Here is a 15,723-nt window from a genome sequence, read left to right as displayed (position 1 = left end):
TCTGACCACCTATATGTTATTTGGGAACCTCTGTGTTAGGTAGGTAGCTTCATTGATTGGGGTTTTTTTAATTACACAATTTCTCACAGTTTTGTTCACTGTGCAGTAACACTAAAAAATGGGTGTATATATAGTATTCAGTACTTACAAAACTTAAAATGTGAGCCTATTAACATCTTGTAGAATTTAGAGAAGTTGATAATCATAGGATATTCATTTCCAAACCTACAACTTTTATTTTTTTCACTTTAAGTAATATATTTCTTAAATATTTAGCCCAAGAGTATATATACTTAGATTTTAAAATATTATACCACCTTTTAAAAAACAATTAAATACAAGATTTCCAAAATCATAATTTTTAAAGGAATCCAGCTTTGCATTTCAGCTAGCTGTAAAGGTTATTTATGAGATGAATTTGCAAAAGCATATGCTTCCCTGTTTGAGAAGAGCCACTAAAGAAAACCATGATTATTATCACTGGTCTTTTGGTCTTTGAGTCTCTTTAGAATATCCATATTTTTTACACCACCGGTATACTGATCCAGAAAGAGGAAGTGAAACTGAGAAAAAGTAAAACAATTGATTTAGTTCAGACATACCAACTTCAAAATATTCTTAAATGTTTATAATCCTCTTGTCTTTCCTTCCTTGCTGTTTATAATCTTTCATTTCTGACACTTTATTACAGTAGTTTTAAATTACCTTGATAAATGAAGTGTTAGGACAGTTCAGATTGATTTCACTGAAATGTTTATTTTCATTTCTGTAACAATCTAGTTTTTCCTTCTCATTTTAAATAAAATGTTTTTTTTTTCTTTAACTTTAGTGTAATTGGCAGAGTTCTGGGAAAAGCAGGAATCCATGATAATATACTTATTTATACTATATGACCAAAACTCCAGTGCTATATAAGTTATTCATTCTTTTTCTTATTTATAGTTTGTACCTTCCTGCTTCAACCTTGTTAAGTAGAATAGAGAGGATACAAATTGAATGGAATGAACAAATCAAATGGTTAAATGTTATGAGAATTCATTAAGCTCAGTTCTTGCCAAAGTGAAGACTTGTGAAATCAAAAGGTACAAAGTCTCAATCATGAGAAGATCGGATAGAGTTGGTAATTCTCAATTAGGAAACATGCCCCTTGTGGGAGGGCCATGGCAGAATCTCTGGGATAGCACATGGGTATGATTTGAAAAAAGCACTTTAAAAAAAAAAAGGGAAGTTTTATTTTTGTAAAATAAAAAGAAAATGATTTTATAATACAACCCATAAATGTAAAGTTTAATAGGTGTGCTTGGGCTGGTGAGGAAAACCCAAAGATACAGTAACTTCTAATTTGTTTGCTGAGTGTGCAGTAGTAGGCCTCTAAGGACTTAGCAGACTTGGGGATTTGGTGAGAAGATGGGACGGGTACTTTATGAAAATGTGGCATACATTTAAAAATTTTCTGGATGAGATGGCTTCATGACTGAATTTTATCTAGCATTTAAAGAAGAGCTAATAACCGTCCTTCTTAAAGTATTCCAAAAAGTAGAAGAGGAGGGAATACTTCCAACTCATTCTGTGAGGCCAGCATCACTCTAATACTAAACCAAAGATACCACAAAAAAAATTTACAGACCAGTATCCCTGATGAACATAGTTGCAAAAGTCCTCAACCAAATATTAGCAAGCTGAATTCAAAAATACATCAAAAAGATCATCCATCATAACCAAGTGAGATTTATTCCACGGATGCAAGGATAGTACAATATTCAGAAATCAATCAACATCATAAACCACATCAATAAAAAGGACAAAAATCACATCATTTCAATAGATGCTGAAAAAGCATTTGACAAAATTCATCTATTCATGATAAAAACTCTCAACAAAATGGGTATAGAGGGCAAGTACCTCAACATAATAAAGGCCATATACTACAAACCCACAGCCAATGTCATACTTAACAGTGAAAAACTGAAAGCTTTTCCTCTTAAGATCAGGAACAAGACAAGGATGCCCACTCTCCCCACTTTTATTCAACGTAATACTGGAGGTCCTGGCCACGGCAATCAGACAACACAAAGAAATAAAAGGGGCATCCAGATTGGTAAGGAAGAAGTTGAACTGTCACTGTTTGCGGATGATATGATATTATACAGAGAAAACCCTAAAGACTCCACCAAAAAATGATTAGAACTACCTGAATTCAGCAAAGTTGCAGGATACAAAAGTAATATACACAAATCTATTGCATTCCTATATACTAACAGTGAATTAGCAGAAAGAGGAATCAGGAAAACAACTCCATTTATAATTGCATTCAAAAGAATAAAATACCTAGGAATAAACCTAACAAAGGAGGTTTAACACCTATACTCTGAAAAGTAAAAAGACACTCATGAGAGAAATTAAAGAAGACACCAATAAATGGATCCCATGCTCATGAATAGGAAGAATTAATATTGTCAAAATGGCCATCATACCTAAAGCAATCTATAGATTCAATGCAATTCCTATCAAAATACCAACAGCCTTCTTAAACAAATTAGAACAAATAGTTCTAAAATTCATATGGAACCACATAAGACCCCATATAGCCAAAGCAATCCTGAGAAAGAAGAACAAAGCTGGGGGATTATGCTCCCTAACTTCAAGCTCTACTACAAAGCCACAGTAATCAAAACAATTTGGTACTGGCATAAGAACAGGCCCATAGATTGATGAATGTAACAGAATAGAGAACCCAGATATAAACTCACACATGTATGGTCAATGATAGAGGAGCCATGAATATATAATGGAGAAAAGACAACCTCTTCAACAGCTGGTGCTGGGAAAACTGGACAGCTACATCTAACAGAATGGGACTGGATTACTGTCTAACTCCATACACAAAAGCAAACTCAAAATGGATCAAAAACCTGAATGTGAGTTGTGAAGCCATAAAATTCTTAGAAGAAAACATAGGCAAAAATCTCTTGCATATAAACATGAGCAACTTTTCCTGAACACATCTCCTTGGGCAAGGGAAACAAACAAACAAAAAAGAACAAGTGGGACTACATCAAATTAAAAAGCTTCTGTGTAACAAAGGACACCATCAGCAGAACAAAAAGGCATCCTACTGTGTGGGAGAATATATTCATCAACAATTTATCCAATAAAGGGTTAACATCCAAAATATATAAAGAACTCACACACCTCAACACCCAAAAAGGAAATACCCAATTAAAAAATGGGTAGAGGATCTGAACAGACACTTCTCCAAAGAAGAAATATGGAAGACCAACAGGCACATGAAAATATGCCCCACATCACTAATCATCAGGGAAATGCAAGTTAAAACCACAATAAAATATCACCTCACCGCAGTTAGGATGGCCAAGATCCAAAAGATAAGCAACAAGTGCTGGTGGGGATGCACAGAAGGGGGAATCCTCCTACACTGTTGGTGGGAATGTAAATCGGTTCAGCCATTGTGAAAAGCAATATGGAGGTTCCTCAAAAAATTAAATATAGAAATACCGTTTGACCCAATGATTCCTCTCCTTGGAATTTACCTGAAGAAAACAAGATCCTTGATTTGAAAAGATATACGCACCCCAATGTTTATTGCAGCACTATTTACAATAGCCAAGATATTAAAGCAACCTAAGTGTCCATCAAAAGTGAGTGAATAAAGAAGAGGTGGTACATATATGCAATGGAATATTATTTAGCCACAAAAAGAAAAGAAAAATACTTCCATTTGTAGTAACATGGATGGATCTAGAGGGTATTGTGCTCAGTGAAATAAGCCAGGCATAGAAAAACAAATAACAAATGATCTCATTTGTGGAGTATAAAAAAAAGGAAAACAGAAAGAGCAAAATAGCAGTAGACTCACAGACACTGAGAAAGGGACTAGTGGTTACCAAAGGGGTGGGTGGGAAGGGAGAAGGGGATTAAGGGGCACTATAATTTTCAATCACAATATAGGTATAGGTAGGTCACCGGGAAGGCAGTACAGCATTAGAGAAGACAATGACTGTAACATCTCACTACCTTGATAGACGGTGACTGCAATGGAGGGGGTGAGGACTTGATAGTATGGGTGAATGTTGAAACCACTGTGTTGTGTATTTGAAACCATCATAACCTTGTGTATCAGTGATATTTCAACAGCAGCAGCAAAAGACTTGGATGAAAAACACTGGTCTCAGTGATTACTGACCACCAACTTGATACTATGGTTGCATCTGTTTTTATCAGCCACACACGCAGCTTAAACCAAAAGGCCTGTGGGGTCTGGCAGGATTTATTTTGCTCTTAATATTTAAAGTAATTTACACTCTTGCAATCCATTCAGATTATTTTCTTCACATGAGAGATCTGTTAGGATATACAGATATGGTAGCTCAAACACACTGTAGAAGTCAGGTATACAGGAAAGAGCAGTACAGATAAAATATTCAGTGATTTTTAGTGTGCCACTTTGAACCTCATCCTTTGGTTATCTTAAACAGTTGTGTTATTTTTGTTTGTGTTTTACAGTTTTTGAGGCAGTATCCCTGAGTTCAGACTCTCTCTTCCAAAGGGCAGTTTCAATTCTCCATATTTCTTACTTGGACTCTGCATCTGAGCATGATTTTCAGTACAGTCATGTGACTTTGGTGAAAAATGACATTTTCTTAAATGAGGTGAGGTGCTTGGTACACACTCTGTGTGTTAGTTTTATTTTAGTTTTACAGAAGTAGACCCATCGTTTTTGGTATATAAGCCTAGTTCTTTTTAGCTATCACTTTTCAGATGAGATAAAAGATCCTTGGAAATAGTCACTTGAAAGGCAATATATTTAGGGAATAGAAAAACAGTCTTATTTCATTAGTCTTTTAGCAGGAGGGATTCAGATGATGAGTTTTAAAAATTGATTTGCAAAGTAGAATAACATGTTTATAGCATTTGGTTATTTTCTCTTATACACAGTACAAAACTTTTTACCAAGAAAAAAAAACAAATAACTATACTGAGGAAGAACTTAAAGAAACTTACAGATTTCTTCTGTCTGAAACGGAAAACCAGGTGAGGGAATTAGATTGTATGAAATTAATTTTGTGATATTAATGAACAAAACTGATATCATTAATGGGGTGAATGGATATTTCTCCATTCTGGATCATGGTTTACATAGATACTTTGTGTTTCTTGTGGAGATTTTTCAGGTTTAAGTTACATGGTTTTGTGAATTAGGAGAACTCTCCCAGCAGTTTATTTCCTTGGAGTAGTTCATGCCTGTCTTTGAAGATTGAGCATCCATACTGTTGCTTGTAACTAAAATGTGAGAGGAGACTGCTGTGTATAGGGCATGTTTCCAAAGATGTGTATGGCTTCCTAGGTACAATTTTAACAATATAGTGATCTATAATCTGACTCAAATTCAGAGGAAGTATTTTGGTTGAGTCCATGACTTTTAAGGAACAAGGGTAGATTGATTTAAAGAATAATTAACATTTATATAGTAATTAACAATTATATAATAAGACCGGAAGGGTTTATTTACTTAATCAGCTACTTCCAAATAAGATATGCTATGGATTTATACTAAAAAAGGCATTTGAGGATAAGACATTTTCAAATTTAGTACTTCTAAAACTGTAATTGAAAGAAATCTTCAAGAGAAGACTTACCTACAGGCTTGCTTAATTTGGTTTTCATGGTGACATTTTTTGCTAACAGAAATGGTGAAACTTGATGAAAAACTTCTAACTATTAACCAGAACACAATTACCTGACTTAAGCTTGGTTTTGTGCCATGAATACATACAGTGTACAGATTCTGTATTAATTTGCAAGTGTTATTTTATTGCCTCTCCCAAAACTGATAAGCAAAGTGCTCTCTTCTGTTTAAAGGCGAAGTTGGTATGTCAGCGTGGACTCCGTGTTGGCAGCAGTGCTGTTACCACATTGGGTGATCCAGCAAAAGGTAAGTCTGAAATAAACATCTCTTCTTTACAAGATGAAGTTGGTTTTAGTTAATTTCATAAGTATATTAAAAGCAGTATAGTAATGATAACTAGTCATTAGAATTACAATTTAAAGATATAAATGAGCTTTGAGTCTAAGACTTTAGGTTTCCTAGTAGGACTTAGATGATCAGAACTTTTTTTAAAGATTGCTTGGACTAGAAAAGATACTGAAGATGTCTTTCAAGTGCCAGGAGATTAGTATAGTCTTTGAGGCTAGCAAGGGGTCTCTTCCAGACTACCTAATGGCAGGAGGAATAGAGAATAAAACTGACCAAATTTGGCAACTGTGGAATGTGAGGAGGAAGAGAAAGGAAGTAGTCAAATAAAAGGTTTTAAACTTACACTACAATGATATTATTAGTAGAGTAGAGACAACCAGAGGAGAATGGTAGGAGGGCTGATAAGCTAAAAGAGAAAGGTGATCTTGTGGTTAAGAATGTGGATTAGCACTACATGTCTTTAAGCTTCAGTTTCCTCCTCTGTAAAATAAACTATTATGTAGGTTTGTTGTGTGGATTACATGAGACTATATATTAGCCTCAGTAATACACTAACACTAACATGTAATGCTATATTACATTAGCCCAGAATGTAAACCTATTAAACCCTCAGTAAATGGGCACTACTACCCTCATGAGTTAAATTTGAAAAATTATGAGTTTTTCTTAAGTATTTCTGAAGAATACCTGGTGGTGGTAAAAATAGTAGGAAAGGGATTAGGACTGGAGATTTGAGGCTCAAGGTGGTGGCAGTGGGGTGTGTGTTAGTTAAGCCAAAAATACTGTTATTTGGAACAGTGTAAAAGGAAAAGATGGCAAAGAGTAGAACTTTGGGATAATTACGGGAGTAAAGGGTGGGGAGATGGGGAGATGGATAGAGGGAGAAAGAGTCGAGAACAGTCCCGTTGATGAAGAATCAGGAAGTGATTTTACAGAAAGCAGAAGGACCAGAGGAAGGGTATTAGTGGCAGGTGCAGAATTTGGAGTGGAGAACTGAGAGACTGGGCTTTATTGCTAGATTCCTGCTGACTCTTTTTTTAACTACAGCTTTGTAGAGACAAAATTCACATACCATACGATTCACCCATTTACAGTGTACAATTTCAGTGTTTTCTAGTGTATTCACAAGGTTGAGCAAGCATCACCACTGTCAATTTTGAACTCTTTTCATCACCCAAAGAAACGCCGTACGTCAGCAGTGACTCCTCATGCCCCATAACCACCAGCCTAGGCAGCCGCAAATCTACTTTTTGTCTGTATGGATTTGCCTGTTGCAGACATTCCATGTAGCTGAAATCATCTATAATTTTTTGTGACTAATGTCTTATACTTAGTGTTTTTGAGGTTCATCCATGTTGTAGTATGTCCCAGTACTTCATTCCCTTTTGGGCTGAATGATATTTCATTGTATGTTTATACTGCATTTTCTTTATCCATTCAGCAGCTGTTGGGCATTTGGTTGTTTCCACTTTTGAATTATGAAAATGCTGCAATGTATGTTCATGTACAAGTTTTTGTGTAAACTAGTGTTTTTATTTCTTTTGGATGTGTATCTACGAGTAGAATTGCTGGGTCTTACAGTAGCTCTCTGTTAAAACAAAAGTTTTTTAAAACATACTTTCAGCTCTTTTAAAGACATGGCAATGGGATAATAAATTCATAACCCAAATAACACTTTCACATAAAATCTTGTTTCCTTTTCCCCTTTTCTTTTCCTCCCCCCCCCATTTCATTATGGTTAGTGCTAACATAGAAAAAGCAGAGAGCAGAGTATAATCACTTATCACCTGGGTCTACCAGGTAATTGTTTACATTATTCTCTTCATTTGTTTAGATCATAATTATTTTGTTTTCACCAACAAATTTGTAAGTAAATTACAAGGAGACACCTCAGCTTACGTCTCTAAAAAAATCAAGACCATTTTTCTACAGTACTACAGTCCTGTGATTTTGTGGTTTATCTTTGAGAGGCTGACTTCAGTAGGGTGGTGGAGTAGAAGCTGGACTGTTCCTGATGAACACACATGCTTCTTAAACACTAGCCTGGGATTGTTAACAAGGTAACACTACTGCCTGTGTGTATTTTATAATTTGGCTTAAATAGAAACAGTTCTGTGTGTCTAATAGTGATGCTTTATATTCATGTGATGTTCTATAATTTTAAGAGCTTCTATAAATTTAAGAGCACCACTGTGCAAGTAATACCTCTTTGGAGCTGGAAGCTGGTCTGCCCTCTTCATTCCAACCTAGTGATAACATTTGAATGAATCTCAGTTCTGTGTGTGTGTGTGTTTAAGTGATTTCATACATATGACATACATATTCATTAAACTTACCCATAAGTCTTTTAATTGACATTTAGATTACCATTTGAAACAGTGTATAATATTTAACCACCCTGTAATGCTGTGATCGAAAGCATTTTTTCTTGCATGTATTTGTAAAAAAACAAAGACAAAAACATTTCAGGTTTTTAACATAGGTGTATATATATATGTTTTAGAGTTTAAAGACTTGAAAGTTGAAGATGACTTCTCATTGAAGGTGATGCCTGTTTTACCTGCCCTTAACTGTGCCCTGCTAGAAGCACAGAAATCATTTACTGAAGAAGGAATCTGTCCAAACACCTTTGTAAAGCATAATTTCCAAGAATTGTATAAAGTAGACCAAAGTCCTTCATTGACTGCTGCTTCTCAGGATGGACTACAAGAGACTGCTTCCACTGGCCAACTGTCCAGTGGTTTTGACTTGGCTTCTCAGCTGAAAAGTGCCCCTTATTTAACTCAGTTGAAATCTTATTTTTTCAGATCCTAGTGGGTACATTTTGGAAATATCAACTGCGTTAGATTTATTGGCAGAGTGTCCTCAGTCTTCTTGTATTTCAGATGGAATTTGTGATGCTGGATTCTCTTTAGTTATGATTCCTGATTCTGAATTTCTTGACTCTGAGGCAGAAGTAAGAAAAGAAACTGAAAGAGAAAAGAATTCTGGAGAAATGTTGAAAGCAAGGCAGGGAACAGTGGTCCAAGTAAGTCTTGCCTCAAATCTGAGGGTTCAGCCTAAGAGAAAGGCAAGCATGCTACCCATAGTGCAGAGCAAAAGGGTGAACTTGTGCCGCTCCTTCCCCAAGAGAACTGCTGGAGCAAGCAAGCGTGTGGACTCCCCAGCCACTCTCAGATTAGTCAAAGGACACTTTCCTCAGAAAAGAAAAAGAGGTAAGCGCAATTTATGTAGATTAGTAAATGAGCAGTTAGTAAAAACTATTGTTTTCTAACACTGTTGCTGTCTGATCATAGTGAACTGAACAGCTTGGCAGTATCAGAAATTCCTTAGGTATGCCAGCATTCCCCTCCAGATGATTTCTCTGTGTGTTTAAAATTTGAGAAGCGCTGATCTAGATAACTGCTAAAAATCAAGAAATCGGAAAACCTGTGAGATATCTCAAAAAGAAGCCACACGCCAAAAGCTTATATTTCTCTTGTAAAACTGCTAAAACTGTCAACTCAGTTATTTACGCATCATTTTAAAAATTTGGTTATCCAGTTTCCAAGCTATCTGCAGACAAATTAAGCGTGGAAGAAGAGGGTCTTCTAAAATCAGGCTTACCAATAACAGTAAAAAGTGGTAACTGATACCCAGAACATGCATGAAAAGGGAAAGAATGCCTGCAACCTCCAAAACTACAGCAGGGGAGATAATTTCCAATCCTCTGTATGTCTCAGAGTCTAAAAAATAGTCACATGAATCTGACCACAGAGCTACTATTGAAACAGGTGTCTAGTAGCCTGGAGACATTTATGTTGAAATAGTTCCACAGTGGCATTGTTGCTCCCTAAAAATTGAGTGAGACTCAGAGTCTAGAGCCATTGAGTGTATAATCAAACGTCAGTGAATACAGCCCAACAAACAACATGATTTTGGCTTACAGTCCTCTCTGATTCTGTGTAGTACATTTTGTTTAAAGGTAGGAAACTACCTCGTGTATGACCTTTTAGAGAAGGGGTCAGCAAAGAGTGGCTAAAAGGGCCCAACAGACCTGTCACCTGCTGTCCCTGGCTACTTAACACTATGTTGGCAGAGGTGAACTGCCGTGACTGAGACCATATGGCCTTCAAAACTAAAAATATGTCCTGACTGTCCCTTTACAGAAAAAGGTTTCTGACCCTGTCTTTTTTTTGTTTTATTTTGTTATCATTAATCTACAATTACATGAAGAATATTATGTTTACTAGGCTCTCCCCTACCACAAGTCCCCCCCCCCGCCCCATAAACCCCATTACAGTCACTGTCCATCACCATAGTAAGATGTTGTAGAATCACTACTTGTCTTCTCTGTGTTGCACAATCCTCCCCTTTCCCCCTCCCCCCTCATTATACATGCTAATCATAATACCCCCTTTCTTCTTCCCCTCCCTTAGCCCTCCCTACCCTCCCATTCTCCCCAGTCTCTTTCCCTTTGGTAACTGTTAGTCCATTCTTGGGTTCTCTGATTCTGCTGCTGTTTTGTTCCTTCAGTTTTTCCTTTGTTCTTATACTCCACAGATGAGTGAAATCATTTGGTATTTGTCTTTCTCCGCTTGGCTTATTTCACTGAGCTTAATACCCTCTAGTTCCATCCATGCTTTGTTGCAAATTGTAGGATTTGTTTCCTTCTTACGGCTGAATAGTATTCAATTGTGTATATGTACCACATCTTCTTTATCCATCCATCTACTGATGGACACTTAGGTTGCTTCCATTTAATGGCTATTGTAAATACTGCTGCAATAAACATAGGGGTGCATCTGTCTTTTTCAAACTGGAGTGCTGCAGTCTTAGGATAAATTCCTAGAAGTGGAATTCCTGGGTCAAATGGTAAGTCTATTTTGAGCATTTTGAGGTACCTCCATATTGCTTTCCACAATGGTTGAACTAATTTACATTCCCACCAGCAGTGTAGGAAGGTTCCCCTTTCTCCACAACCTCGCCAACATTTGTTGTTGTCTGTCTTTTGGATGGTAGCCATCCTTACTGGTGTGAGGTGATATCTCATTGTGGTTTTAATTTGCATTTCTCTGAGAACTAGCGATGTGGAGCATCTTTTCATGTGTCTGTTGGCCATCTGAATTTCTTCTTTGAAGAACTGTCTGTTCAGCTCCTCTGCCCATTTTTTAATTGGATTATTTGCTTTTTGTTTGTTGAGGTGCATGAGCTTTTTATATATTTTGGATGTCAAGCCTTTATCAGATCTGTCATTTATGAATATATTCTCCCATACTATAGGGTACCTTTTTGTTCTATTGATGGTGTCCTTTGCTGTACAGAAGCTTTTCAGCTTGATATAGTCCCACTTGTTCATTTTTGCTTTTGTTTTCCTTGCCCGGGGACATAATGTTCATGAAGAAGTCGCTAATGTTTATGTCCAAGAGATTTTTGCCTATGTTTTTTTCTAAGAGTTTTATGGTTTCATGACTTACATTCAGGTCTTTGATCCATTTTAAATTTACTTTTGTGTATGGGGTTAGACAGTGATCCAGTTTCACTCTCTTACATGTAGCTGTCCAGTTTTGCCAGCACCATCTGTTGAAGAGACTGTCATTTCCCCATTGTATGTCCATGGCTCCTATATCATGTACTAATTGACCATATATGTTTGGGTTAATGTCTGGAGTCTCTATTCTCTTCCACTGGTCTGTGGCTCTGCTCTTGTGGCAGTACCAAATTGTCTTGATTACTATGGCTTTGTAGTAGAGCTTGAAGTTGGGGAGTGAGATCCCCCCCACTTTCTTCTTCTTTCTCAGGATTGCTTTGGCTATTCGGGGTCTTGGGTGTTCCCATATGAATTTTTGAACTATTTGTTCCAGTTCGTTGAAGAATGTTGTTGGTAATTAGATAGGGATTACATCAAATCTGTATATTGCTTTGGGCAGGATGGCCATTTTGACGATATTAATTCTTCCTAACGAAGAGCGTGGGAAAAGTTTGCATTTGTTAGTGTCCTCTTTAACTTCTCTTAAGAGTGTCTTATTGTTTTCAGGGTATAGGTCTTACACTTCCTTGGTTAGGTTTATTCCTAGGTATTTTATTCTTTTTGATGTAATTGTGAATGGAATTGTTTTCCTGATTTCTCTTTCTATTGGTTCATTGTTAGTATATAGGAAAGCCACAGATTCCTGTGTGTTAATTTTGTATCCTGCAACTTTGCTGTATTCCGATACCAGTTCTAGTAGTTTTGGAGTGGAGTCTTTAAGGGTTTTTTATGTACAATATCATGTCATTGCAAATAGTGACAGCTTAACTTCTTCTTTACCAATTTGGATTGGTTGTATTTCTTTGCTTTGTCTAATTGCCGTGGATAGGACCTCCAGTACTATGTTGAATAACAGTGGGGAGAGTGGGCATCCCTGTCTTGTTCCTGATCTCAGAGGAAAAGCATTCAGCTTCTCGCTGTTCAGTATGATGTTGGCTGTGGGCTTATCATATATGGGCTTTATTATGTTGAGGTACTTGCCGTCTACACCCATTTTGCTGCGAGTTTTTATCATGAATCGATGTTGAATTTTGTCAAATGCTTTTTCAGCATCTACAGAGATGATCATGTGGTTTTTGTCTGTCTTTTTATTTATGTGGTGGATGATGTTGATGGATTTTCGAATGTTGTACCATCCTTGCATCCCTGAGATGAACCCCACTTGATCATGGTGTATGAGCCTTTTGATGTATTTTTGCATTCTGTTTGGTAATATTTTGTTGAGTATTTTTGCATCTCCGTTCATCAGGGATATTGCTCTGTAATTTTCTTTTATGTTGGGGTCTTTGCCTGCTTTTGGTATACGGAAATGTTGGCATCATAGAATGAGTTTGGGAGTGTTCCCTCCTCTTCTATTTTTTGGAAAACTTTAAGGAGAATGGGTACTATGTCTTCTCTATATGTCTGATAAAATTCCAAGGTAAATCCATCTGGCCTAGGGGTTTTGTTCCTGGGTAGTTTTTTGATTACTGATTTAATTTCTTTGCTGGTAATTGGTTTGTTTCGACTTTGTGTTTCTTCCTTGGTCAGTCTTGGAAGCTTGTATTTTTCTAAGAAGTTGTCCATTTCTTCTAGGTTTTCCTGCTTGTTAGCATATCAGTTTTCATAGTATTCTCAAACAATTTTTTATATTTCTATGCAGTCTGCCGTGATTTTTCCATTCTCATTTCTTATTCTGTTGATGTGTGTTGATTCTCTTCTTCTTTTAATAAGTCTGGCTAGAGGCTTGTCTATTTTGTTTATTTTCTCAAAGAACCACCTCTTGGTTTCATTGATTTTTTTCTATTGTGTTATTCTTCTCAATTTTATTTATTTCTTTTCTGAACTTTATTATTTCCCTCCTTCTGCTGACATTAGGCCTCCTTTTTTGTTCTTTAACCAATTTTGATAATTGTTACGTTAGACTATTCATTTGGGATCATTCTTCCTTCTTCAAATATGCCTGGATTGCTATATACTTTCCTCTTAAGACTACTTTTGCTATGTCCCACAGAAGTTGGGGCTTTTTGTTGTTGTTGTCATTTGTTTCCATATATTGCTGGATCTCCATTTCAGTCTGGCCATTGATCCATTGATTATTTAGGAGCATGTTGTTAAGCCTCCATGTGTTTGTGAGCCTTTTTGCTTTCTTTGTACAGTTTATTTCTAGATTTATACTTTTGTGGTCTGAAAAGTTCGTTGGTAGGATTTCAGTTTTTTTTAATTTACTGAGGCTCTTTTTGTGGCCTAGTAGGAGAAGTCTGATGATAGTCTATTCTGGAGAATTTTCCATGTGCACTTCAGAAGAATGTGTATCCTGTTGCTTTTGGATATAGAGTTCTATAGATGTCTGTTAGGTCCATCTGTTCTAGTGTGTTGTTCAGTGCCTCTGTGTCTTACTTATTTTCTGTCTGGTGGATCTATCCTTTGGAGTGAGTGGTGTGTTGAAGTGTCCTAAAATGAATGCATTGCATTCTATTTCCTCCTTTAGTTCTGTTAGTATTTGTTTCACATATGCTGGGGCTCCTGTGTTGGGTGCATATATATTTATAATGGTTATATCCTCTTGTTGGACTGACCCCCTTTATCATTATGTAATGTACTTCTTTATCTCTTGTTACTCTCTTTGTTTTGAAGTCTATTTTGTCTGATACTAGTACTGCAACACCTTTCTTCTCCCTGTTGTTTGCATGAAATATCTTTTTCCATCATGTGACTTTTAGTCTGTGCATGTCGTTGTGTTTCAGGTGTGTCTCCTGTAAGCAGCATATAGATGGGTCTTGCTTTTTTTATCCATTCTTTGTGTCTTTTTATTGGTGCATTCATTCCATTTACATTTAGGGTGATTCTTGAAAGATATGTACTTATTGCCATTGCAGGCTTTAGATTCGTGGTTACCAAACGTTCAAGGTTAGCTTCTTTAGTATCTTATTGCCTAACTTAACTTGCTTATTTAGCTATTATAAACACTGTCTGGTGATTCTTTATTTCTCTCCCTTCTTATTCCTCCTCCTCCATTCTTTATATGTTGGTTGTTTTATTCTGTGCTCTTTAGTGTTTCCTTTAACTGCTTTTGTGAGTAGTTGATTTTATTTTTTGCCTTTAGTTAGTATTTGGTCTGCTTTCTTTGCTGTGACTTTATTTTCTCTGGTGACATCTGTTTAGCCTTAGGAGTGCCCCCATCTAGAGCAATCCCTCTAAAATACCCTGTAGAGGTCATTTGTGGGAGGCAAAGTCCCTAAACTTTTGCTTGTCTGGGAACTGTTTAATCCCTCCTTCATATTGAAATGATAATCGTGGTGGATACAGTATCCTTGGTTCAAGGCCCTTCTGTTTCATTGCATTAAATATAGCATGCCATTCACTTCTGGCCTGTGAGGTTTCTGTTGAGAAGTCTGATGATAGCTTGATGGGTTTTCCTTTGTAGGTGACCTTTTTCCTCTGTCTAGCTGCCTTTAAAACTCTGTCCTTGTCCTTGATCTTTGCCTTTTTAATTATTATGTGTCTTGGTGTTGTCCTCCTTGAGTCCCTTCTGTTGGGAGTTCTGTGTACTTCTATGGTCTGAATGATTATTTCCTCCCCCAGTTTGGGGAAGTTTTCAGCAACTATTTCTTCAAATTCACTTTGTATTCCTTTTTCTCTCTCTTCTTCGTGTGGTACCCCTATAATGCGGATATTGTTCCTTTTGGGTTGGTCACACAGTTCTCTTAATACTGTTTCATTGCTGGAGATCGTTTTATCTCTCTATGCGTCAGCTTCTATGTGTTCCTATTCTCTGGTTTCAATTCCATCAGTGGCCTGTTGCATCTTACCCATTCTGCTTATAAATCCTTACAGAGAGTGTTTCATTTTTGTAATCTCCTTATGGACAGCATCCCTTCGCTCCTACATATTTCTGTGCAGCTCCATCAGTATGGTTATGACCTTTATTTTGAATTATTTTTCAGAGAGATTGGTTAGGTCTATCTCCCCAGATTCCTTGTCAGTAGAGGATGTCTGGGTTAGTTTGGTCTGTATCAAATTCTTTTGCCCTTTCATGGTGATGGACGTATTTGTGGGAAGCTGTCTGATGTGTCCGCTGTGAGAACGTCCCTTCTTGCTGGTTTGTGGCCTTCCTCTCCTCAGAGAACAGCGACCCCTAACGGCTTGTGCTGAGTAGCTGCGTGCAGACAGGGTTTCTAATTCCTGCCTGGCCTCTGTGAAAGAAGCTCTGCCCTACTACCTCAGGCTGCTTCTCCAC

At 36.9% G+C, this 15,723-nt stretch overlaps 1 protein-coding gene across 19 annotated transcripts in view; it reads left to right on the top strand.

The window, feature by feature from the left end:
* The window catches only part of TASOR2 (transcription activation suppressor family member 2), a 251,539-nt gene that overhangs the window by 60,402 nt on the left and 175,414 nt on the right, over positions 1–15,723 (top strand). For 7 of the 19 annotated variants that reach the window (XM_073229403.1, XM_073229398.1, XM_073229407.1 and 4 more), the window contains 3 exons: positions 4,957–5,052; positions 5,881–5,953; positions 8,499–9,210. In XM_073229403.1, the coding sequence (XP_073085504.1) occupies positions 8,913–9,210 (298 nt within the window). In that variant the 5' untranslated portion in view covers positions 4,957–5,052; positions 5,881–5,953; positions 8,499–8,912. Of the gene's footprint in view, positions 1–3,984; positions 4,671–4,956; positions 5,053–5,880; positions 5,954–7,965; positions 8,056–8,498; positions 9,211–15,723 lie in introns of those variants that run through there. The other 12 variants (XM_073229396.1, XM_073229399.1, XM_073229404.1 and 9 more) reach the window with 7 other exon arrangements.

This window comes from Manis javanica, chromosome 2, assembly GCF_040802235.1.
Source record: "Manis javanica isolate MJ-LG chromosome 2, MJ_LKY, whole genome shotgun sequence".
NCBI lineage: Eukaryota > Metazoa > Chordata > Mammalia > Pholidota > Manidae > Manis > Manis javanica.
The sequence above is the reverse complement of the archived record's forward strand: the minus strand, read 5'-3'. Positions and strand labels throughout refer to the sequence as shown.